This window comes from Nicotiana tabacum, chromosome 20, assembly GCF_000715075.1.
Source record: "Nicotiana tabacum cultivar K326 chromosome 20, ASM71507v2, whole genome shotgun sequence".
NCBI lineage: Eukaryota > Viridiplantae > Streptophyta > Magnoliopsida > Solanales > Solanaceae > Nicotiana > Nicotiana tabacum.
Window position 1 is genome coordinate 50,989,820 of NC_134099.1, and position 9,790 is coordinate 50,999,609.

Consider the following 9,790-nt stretch of genomic DNA (forward strand, 5'->3'; position numbering starts at 1 on the left):
TATTAACAAAAAGAAGTTCTAAAGAAAAAGAAAGCAGTAAACGGGGGAGAGAGAGAATTCTTCGCAATAGGGCGTTCAAACGTAAAATTATAAAAGATTTACTAAAGAAATTAAGATTAAGAGTACGTTATTACTAAAAGAATTGAAGAAGAGTCTCAAACTCTTAGTTTCCATTGCCAATTCAAAGTGATTGTTAAAGAAGATTGTGGTAGAAGATTTGTATTTTTCTATATGTGGAGCGATAAGTTGCAATTTGAGGCTTTCAATTCTAAGGAAGGAGTTTACAAAAAAAGAATAAAATCAATTAAGTTGACTATTTTGTATTAGTACTAAACTATAATTGAATATTAAAAAAAAGAAGAGGATTAAAGTAAAAATAAAGTAATTTGCTATTAAATAAAAATTACATTGTATTCAAAGAACTAAAATAAAAAAAGAGAAAAGACTAAGGAAAACTTTGGGGGTTTCGAACATGCGTCACCACAACATAGGAGAGAATTTAAGTGCCCAAAGCAACCACTTCTTCCATCCATCACTTTGTGTTTGGGGGCACCATTAAAATATTTAAGGGGTCCCGTATATAAGTACACATATATATATATATAATATGTACATACAAAATTTTTGCCAAGGCTAACGGGGTCACGTAACCCCTCAACTACCAACCTAGGTCCGCCCCTGACTTGGTCTGCCTTCTCTACAACACTACACCAACGAAGGCGTTGAGTTCGAGTTCGGTATTAGTTTATGACGCTTGGAGCAACAATTATGAGTCCCTTTTGTTGAACCAATAAAAGGCTGAAGTTCGCCAGTTACAAACAAAAATTTCAGCTCTAGAGCTTAAGTTTGCCAGTTACAAACAAAAACTTCAGCTCTAGAGCTGAAGTTCGATAGTTACAAAACAAAAACTTGCTGAAGTTCACCAGTTACAAAAACAAAAACTTCAGCTCTAGAGCTGAAGTTCGCCAGTTACAAAAACAAAAACTTCAGTAATTACAAACAAAAACTTCAGCAAATAGAGAACAAAACTTCAGCTACTATGCTTAAGTTCAGCAATTACAAACAAAAACTTCAGCACACTTGGTTCAATACACTTGCTACTTCAGTTCCGTTTACTAGAATGCTGAAGTTTTGCATGATTGCCTTTGTTACTTCAGTCCTGTATGCTGAAATTACGCGAAAAAATGTGTATGCTTGCAATTTTTTTTGCAAAACGGACACAAGTTAAAACGTGACCCAAAAACGGGTATAGATGCAAACGGAGGCTCAACCAAATTCAAGCAATTGTATCCTTACAGGTCGCTGTAGTGGTTAGTCCTCTGCAGTCCTCAAGACTTACCTTTTTCCTTTTGTAATACACGTAATCTCAATTTCAATTCAACAATTTTGTCTTCATTTTTTTCCCCAATATAATTTTGTTATCATGATTATGCAGCTTTTGGCCCTTTCACTTGGGGTCATTTGGTTACTGGAATTGATAATTTGGCCCTTTTTCTTGGGGTCAATTGGTTATTAGAATTAGGATATTAATTCCGATATAAAATTTAAAATTGTATTTATTTCGTATTTGGTTGTTGATACTAATTAAAACCAATATATATTATTTTATATCAAAATATTGATATAATTTATCTTTGTTCCGAACAAGACGACCCTAGTTTTTAGTAATAGAAAAAGTAAAATTGTCGTTGGCAAAATGAGGGCGACATCAATATCAACTACTATCAAGAACCAAAACCACAACTCTATAGTTTGAAGCAGCACCACGATTTGCTTTATCTCCAAACTTGTGATTCAATAATAAAGTTCAAAAATAATCCATTCTACCAATTGTTCAGTGGTTGTGGTTTCACCTTGGAATTTATGTCATGACACTTGGCCACATATACACATATTATAAAATTATCCTATTTGGCTCACACCCTAAAAAATGCACTTCTCATTTTCACTTCAAACAGAACTGACTGACTTCTGAGTTCTGAACCAGGGCTCAGACAACACTTGGCTCTAACTGTAAGCGATCTCCTCTTGAAGTTGTTTTTTTATTTATTTAAAATAAACCCATTTCATGAAAACTTGGGTTCTATATGCGAGAGTCCAATACAAAATTTTATGATTTTTAGGAAGATGGGTATTTAAAGATTTTGTTTATTTTTGTGATTCTGCCTATTCTTTGTGTGTTTGTTGATGTTTACTTGGATCGAAAAAGAATGCGTACGTACAAAGATTTTTGTCTTTCTTCTATGTATACTGGAGGTTTTAGCGTCATCTTTCTTGATTTCGTCGTGTTGTGAATATGTGATTGATTTCTCATGCATTCATATCTAATACTTCTGCATAAAACAGCTTTTTTTGGGGAGTTTTATTGGCTAGCATTTGTTTGCTTCAAAGAGTTTGTTACATTCTATTTTTTATAATGGTGGTGTTGGGCCAGCTTGGGCGCACCTTTACTATTCCACCTTGCTGCCTCAGACCAACATAGTTATTGGGTAACTCTTGCCCACTAAGGTTTAGGCAGATGAAAATAAATCACCTCGCGTCTTTTTGTGTTGTAAACAGGGGCGAAGCTGCCCTTGTAGTCAATTGACACCTCTTTGCCAAAAAAAATTACAGTGTAGATAGGTCAATTTTATAAAAATCTATATGTACGATATGTTGATCCCTTCGCATACTCACATGTTTACTTCTTTATAATTTGAATTCCCTTAGTGAAAAATCTGGTTGTGCTACTGTTTTTCAACCCTGGCCTTAAGGTCTGCACCTACTTTATTAACAATTAGGTCCGACCTTGAGTGCGCGTTTGTTAAATTTTGTAAAAGGTCTCTGTTATGATATCGATTTGGGTGTGTGTGGTCACGTGCATTGTTGTTTTGCCAGTTCCCAGCTCATACTATTACTGTTTCCTTTTCAATTTCTGTTGTTGCTAAAATTGAAAGCATGGACCTACTGATAGATTATCCATACATTATATGTAACTCATTTACCACTTTTCTTGCGTATAATACTTTTTGATTGGATTTGGGGTTTTTGTATCGGGAAGTTGTGGTATTATAATCAATGGGCTGAGCATTTTGGTCAACGGAGTATCAAGTGATATGTTTAATCTTTTTGGTTTTTGAATTCTTGTTGTTTTGCAGTCATTGTTCCTTTTTACTGCTTATAGTTTCTTCATATAATTGTAGGTTTTGAGCTAAGCTGCTAGACTGCCGGTACGGCCATCACTTTGTTTGGAATTTGAACAAAGAGAAAACTCTAATTCCTTATAATGTCTTCTAAGCCATTAGACTATGACAATCTGAATGAAAATGTGAAGAAGTGCCAATATGCTGTCAGGGGTGAGCTGTACCTTCGAGCTTCTGAGCTTCAGAAGGAAGGCAAAAAGGTATAAGTTTTATCAACTTATTCATCTCTTTTTCCTGTAAGAGATTCAACGTTCCAGCATGCACTAGGTTTGTTGTCTATTAGACCTTTATAATCAGGGAACTATAAGCAAACTGTAGGCAATTGGCAAGATTCTAAGGATTGAATAAGTCACATGTATAGAGCCTGAATTGTTGCCAAATTCTATTTGAATCCCAGGAAATGCATAAGAACTTGAAATTCATATTGTAAACTATCCTGATCTAGTATGGTGAGAGAGTACATGCTCTTCTGACATGATGTCACCATTAAACAATTATACATTAATTGTGATTAGTCTATTCCAGAGTCCTCTGATGAGGAGGAATTTTGTAAATCCTAATGTTTTGTGGATATCGTCTGAATGAAGACTATTTAGTGGCATGTAACTAGGAAAACACGTCAAAGCATCACATATCTTTTCATTAATTCATCTGAAGCATGTGTATACTATTTCATTATTCCTGTTTTTCTGCAGATCATTTTTACCAATGTTGGTAATCCCCATGCTCTTGGACAAAAGCCACTGACATTTCCTCGCCAGGTTTGTCACAGTTGCTGAATGCCTCTTCTATGAGATGCTTGAGGTTTTGGTACATGTATAAACTTTGGACTCTATATTTCAGGTCATTGCTCTGTGTCAAGCTCCATTTTTACTGGATGATCCTAACGTGGGATTCTTATTCCCTGCTGATGCAATTGCAAGGGCTAAACATTATCTTGCAATGACTTCTGGAGGTCTAGGTATCCTTTCTCAGATAATCTTTAATTGCTGGATTGAACCTTCTTGTGTTATCACTCTCTTTCTCCTCTCTTCCTTTCATGTCAAAAGTTATTCATTTCTTTATTTTCTTTTTGTATTTTAATGATTTTCATATTTTTGTTTCACCGTTTACTCTTTGGTCCTGCTTATAGTTTGTCCATTGTGTTTGTGAAATCGACAATGCATTATTTCACATGTAACTTCTTTAGTCTCTGTAATTTCTTACTCCCTCCGTTTCAATTTATGTGAACCTATTTCCTTTTTAGTCCGCGCCAAAAAGAATGACCTTTTTCCCTATTTGGAAACAATTTACCTTTATGCAATGATTTATAGCCACACAAAATATATGTGCTTCATTTTACACCACAAGTTCAAAAGTCTTCTCTCTTTTCTTAAACTTCGTGCCCAGTTAAATGGGTTCACATAAATTGAAACGGAGGGAGTATATCCTAAAGGACTACCAACTTTTTATCCCTTGGGAGGTGATAGTTGGAGTGTAACTTCGGAACTGTTGACATTAGGGGTTATGAATTTTATCCTTTCCTCAATGCACAAAAGCTAAATTAGACTACAGCCACTTGACTTTGTAGCTGAAATCCTTGTCTCACTATCAATCTGTGCTCTTGTTATTGCACTCAATTCCAAGCAGCATAAATGATTTTGGCACAGTTTTGCGACAGTGACTTTTTAGCTACGGAATGATGTATTCTATATTGCTGGTCAATTAGGTGCTTACAGTGACTCCCGTGGCACTCCTGGTGTAAGGAAAGAAGTTGCAGAATTCATTGAGAGACGTGATGGATATCCAAGGTTATAGATTGCTCTTTCCATTTTACTTGGTCTGGTTTGATTTCGTCAATTTGATTCTTGAACTGACAGTAGTAGTTATTTTGTTTGACAGTGATCCAGAACTCATATTTCTCACAGATGGTGCTAGCAAAGGTGTGATGCAGATCTTGAATACTGTCATTCGCGGCCCAAGTGATGGGGTAATTGATAATTTGATATGAATAGAACAGATTTCCTTTTCATATTCTCTTTCTATCTCCCTTCATACATCTGGTTTTAACTTAAACAGTTCCTTCTTTTAGCACCTCCTGGTCATATGTTTTACATGCATTATCATATTTTTAATGAGTGCACATTTGTTGCTAGATATTGGTCCCTGTTCCCCAGTATCCGCTATACTCTGCTTCAATACAATTATTAGGGGGTTCTCTTGTGCCATACTACCTTGAAGAGACTGCAAACTGGGGTCTTGATATTAATGATCTTCGCCAATCAGTTGCACAGGCACGATACAAGGGAATAACTGTGAGTATGCTGAACTTCTGCTTTCATATATATGCAGACAAACATGATGTATGTGTGAATTCTGAGTATAGTTCACTGAAATTCACTTTTATTAGCAACTTTTAGGCTTGGTGGACGTTAAGCACACATAAGGTTCACCGAAATTCACTTTTAGTAGCAACTTTTAGGCTTAGTGGGCGTTAAGCACACATAGGACTGAATACTAGAAATATCTTTAGAAACAGGCGAAACTTAAAACCTATTCTACGGGGACTGGTTCCTTTTACCCACACAAAAATTTGGATATGGCTGCAAATAAAGGCTGAACTACTTTTCGCTTTTGAGATCTTAAAGCATCTTGTGTTTGCGTTTTAATTAGCCATACATTTTTTTTTTGTTTCTGCCTAGGTACGGGCTATGGTGATTATAAACCCTGGAAATCCCACTGGACAATGTCTTAGTGTAGCAAATCTTAAGCAAATAATTCAATTCTGTCACCAAGAGAGTTTAGTATTACTTGGAGATGAAGTTTATCAGCAAAACATTTACCAAGATGAACGCCCTTTCATAAGTGCAAGAAAGGTACATGTGCTAAATTTCTGTTTAACGAATTTATTAACCTACCAGTATCTTCAGATCCTACAATACTCATTTCAAATGTTATTCACCAAATATGAAGGTTTTGTTGGATATGGGCCCACCTATAAGCAAGGAGCTTCAGCTTGTTTCATTTCACACTGTCTCCAAAGGATATTGGGGTGAATGTGGACAGCGTGGAGGATACTTTGAGATGACCAACATTCCCCCAAAGGTTTGTCTTTTGCTTCCAATTCAAACTGTAGGGATAGGAATATAATAGATAATTCTTGCTTTTAGTAAAGTGCTTTTCTTTGTAGTGTGCATAGATGACTCATTTTCACATTTTGGGAAAGTCTTAAAAGGCTTACATTCTCAAAATCAATGTGGATTAGCTAAAAAAAGAATAGAAAGAAAATGGATGATCCATTTATGAGATACCAACTAGTTGGATTAAGACTTAGTTGTTGTTAGCACACTCAATTTAGGTTCAGCGTTTGGCAGGAGCTTTATAAGTCTAGTTAAAGACTTGTATGCCAGTGTAAAAGTAAGGGGTGAGATTTACAATATTACTATAACCCTGATGCCTTGAAACAGAAATTATTTGTATTGGAACCAAAAAGGTCCGGATAGGGCAGGGTGGATAGAGATGATTCGTATCGCCATAACTAGTTTTATTGAGACATGGATCGTCAATTGATTAGAATAATTTGAAAGAGATTAGATTGGATCTTTTAAGTGGACATCATTTCGTACTATTCACAATGATGTAGTTCATTTTTATCTTTTTAAAAAAGCTATTCACAAGGGTATACGTTATGAAACTTAATGGTCATATTATAGTCTGACAATGTAAGTTTTTCTTGGATTTGGACTTTATGTACCTAACACAGCTTTTTTGGTATTGGAGTCTATGTGTCTAAGACAGAGCCTTTCCCTTTTACCCATTTGATGTTGCAGTCTGTCGAAGAAATATACAAGGTTGCTTCAATATCGCTCAGTCCAAATGTACCTGGACAGATATTTGTAAGTCAATTTTCACTTGTCTCCTCCGGATAATCTTAATTTGCTTTAAATTGAGCAACATCTTATTTCCAATACCAATCCAATATGTTAGCTCCAGTTTCCCTGTTTAATTCACATCTGACAAGAAATGTCCCCTTCCTTTGTATCTTACAGATGGGGCTAATGGTAAACCCCCCTAAACCTGGAGATATCTCATATGACCAATATGTCAGAGAGAGGTATGACTTCTGACATCAGTCCTTGATGAAATTCTTGAACTTCTTTTAAGGAATTGATAAATTGACCCCCCCAAAAAAATATTCATCCTTTTCGATGGATTTTGGATATGGACTTTTAAACTAATTGGCCCCTGAGTTGCTCTTATCTTTGAACTAGTGAGTTCTAAAGAAGTTTAAAGTTATAAATACATCTATGACTTTATAATGCATTAGTATGAGAACATTTGAATAAGCAGAACCATTAGAATTGTTATGGTCATTCAAACTTTGTCAAAATAATGCACTTCTCCCCAACATAACTCCCAGCATTACAATTACCTGGGGGTCATTGATCACATTGCAACTTCATGTTTACTCCTAATCGTCTGGAGTCACGTACACTGAATTAAAGTAGCTGGGGATTAAAGTCACAAGCAGCACAATTCACCGCTTTTTCTTCTTGTCTTTTGGAAAAAATGGATTTATATCATTATCTTTCTACTGTTATCGAGGATTTGAAACACTTGTAAATCTACTGCTTAATTTAATTTTTTCTTTTTCTCTCTTTTGGTAATTTCTTTTCATCTTTCCGCACATATAGACACACTTCCTCGCTTTTGAATGACGAATATAGTTCTTTCTTATTGCAGTAAGGGTATCCTCGAATCATTAAGGAAGAGGGCACACATGATGACTGATGGTTTCAACAGCTGCAGAAATGTTGTTTGTAATTTCACTGAAGGCAAGTCAACAGCTCACTAGTTCTTGTGTTCTATCAAATACCAAATGAGCTCCCACTAACTTTCTAAGGAATTCTTTTCAGGTGCAATGTATTCTTTCCCACAAATACGACTGCCTCCTAAAGCAATAGAGGCTGCAAAGAAGCTTGGGAAAGTTCCCGACGTGTTCTATTGTCTCAGGCTGTTGGAAGCAACTGGCATCTCCACTGTCCCTGGTTCAGGATTTGGTCAAAAGGAAGGGTGAGTTTATTATCCTTTCATATTCAATACCAAAATGCCCTTATATTCATTACATACCTCAGCGTTCTCAGAAACTCCCTTTCCTCCCTTCTCTCGGGTTTCCTTCATTTAATTAGCTGTTAAAACCTCAATTGCCCCTCAGTATGTTTAAACCGTTGCAGCAGGTAACCTACATTATATTTTTCAAGTTACTGACCCCACTTATTATGGACGGTTACTTGTAGTTATTTAGTCGATGAACTGATAGTGTTAAAATTCTTTTACACTGTCCGTCAGTGTGTAGAAGTTAAAACTCTGTTGTAAGTTTTGGGCTCAAAGAAAAGCTTGTGTATGTAGGGTGTTCCACCTAAGGACAACCATATTGCCAGCTGAAGAAGACATGCCTGCAATAATGTCGAGTTTCAAAAAGTTCAACGATGAGTTCATGGAGCAATATGAAGACCACAGAGGCTATTCCAGGATGTAAAAGGAGTATTTATTGTACTGTATATTGTTTTACAATTACTGCTATTCTCATAAACAAAAAAATTATTGTACACTACTTGACCGTAACCTTTTCCTTTCCCCCCTCTATTTAGCCTTCATTTATGTTATATAAGACTTATTAGATTTACCTTGTGGTGTACAGATTTGCCTCATTAATTTACCACGTCAATTCTGCATTTAATTGAATTAAGATAGTAATTAAGACCATATTGAAACCTCGTTGACGGTAACCAATTAGTACTACGTGTACTTTTGTAGACTGTCTCCTTTCGTTTATCTCTGTTTTTCAGCATAATGGAAATGAGATGGATTCAAATTCTAGATACCTAAATGTCAAAAAGACCATAAAATAAATTTTCTTCTTAAATCCAAACTAACATTAACCTAAAGAAGTAAATGGTTTTTGTCGGAAATTAATCTAAATTGAATACAGTATTAGTTTGTCGAAGTCCGGAAAATTCTGAATTTATCATGGATACTACTTCTATATGCGTAACGAAACTGAAATACATCTAATTTTAGGTGAAATTTATGTATTTGCAGTCAAAAGTTCTTTTATGGCTAAGGTTAGACTAGGTACTATGTTATATATTACATGATTTAGTGGTTTTTATTTTGTAAAAAAATGATAAAGAGACTTTCTTGATACTTTTGGAAGTTATGTTTTTCAGAAATAACCTACATGGTTTGTTTTAAGCTAGGTACGTACATAAGACGAATAGTATTAGCCGTGTCAATACTTATACGTCGCAGTGTTTTCTTAACAACAACAACAACAACCCAGTAAAATCTCACAAGTGGGGTCTAGGGAGGGTAGTATGTACGCAGACCTTACCCCTACCCCAAAGAAGTAGAGAGGCTGTTTAAGGAAGACCATCGGCTCAAGATAATAAGAAAAATAAAAAGGAGAGAATATTAGTTTCACCACAGAGATCATAGGAAAAATAGGAACATAAAATGCAGAAGGAAAAATACAAAACAAAAATGATGGCTAGTAAATAGGTCCTGCACCAAAAAGAGAAAATAGTAAGACACTACAACGCCCCTAGCTATTTCAGACAAAAACTCTA

General features: G+C 35.4%; 1 protein-coding gene across 1 annotated transcript; it reads left to right on the forward strand.

Annotated features, from left to right (window-relative positions):
* Positions 1 to 1,697: 1,697 nt before the first annotated feature.
* On the forward strand, positions 1,698 to 8,847 carry LOC107806358 (glutamate--glyoxylate aminotransferase 2). Its single transcript, XM_016630501.2, has 14 exons — positions 1,698 to 2,013; positions 3,183 to 3,382; positions 3,878 to 3,943; positions 4,026 to 4,143; positions 4,891 to 4,972; positions 5,064 to 5,151; positions 5,318 to 5,476; positions 5,864 to 6,037; positions 6,135 to 6,266; positions 6,992 to 7,057; positions 7,211 to 7,275; positions 7,905 to 7,996; positions 8,078 to 8,234; positions 8,571 to 8,847. Exons 2-14 carry the CDS (start codon positions 3,266 to 3,268, stop codon positions 8,698 to 8,700), a joined length of 1,446 nt encoding a protein of 481 aa, XP_016485987.1. The 5' UTR covers positions 1,698 to 2,013; positions 3,183 to 3,265; the 3' UTR covers positions 8,701 to 8,847.
* Positions 8,848 to 9,790: the final 943 nt, after the last annotated feature.

Bases quoted from the DNA above. Each gene is read 5' to 3' on its own strand.
- LOC107806358 (XM_016630501.2), top strand. From the start codon at position 3,266: ATGTCTTCTAAGCCATTAGACTATGACAATCTGAATGAAAATGTGAAG. The intron at 5,152-5,317 runs GTAATTGATAAT...ATTTGTTGCTAG, and splicing joins TTCGCGGCCCAAGTGATGGG to ATATTGGTCCCTGTTCCCCA. The intron at 7,997-8,077 runs GCAAGTCAACAG...AATTCTTTTCAG, and splicing joins TGTTTGTAATTTCACTGAAG to GTGCAATGTATTCTTTCCCA.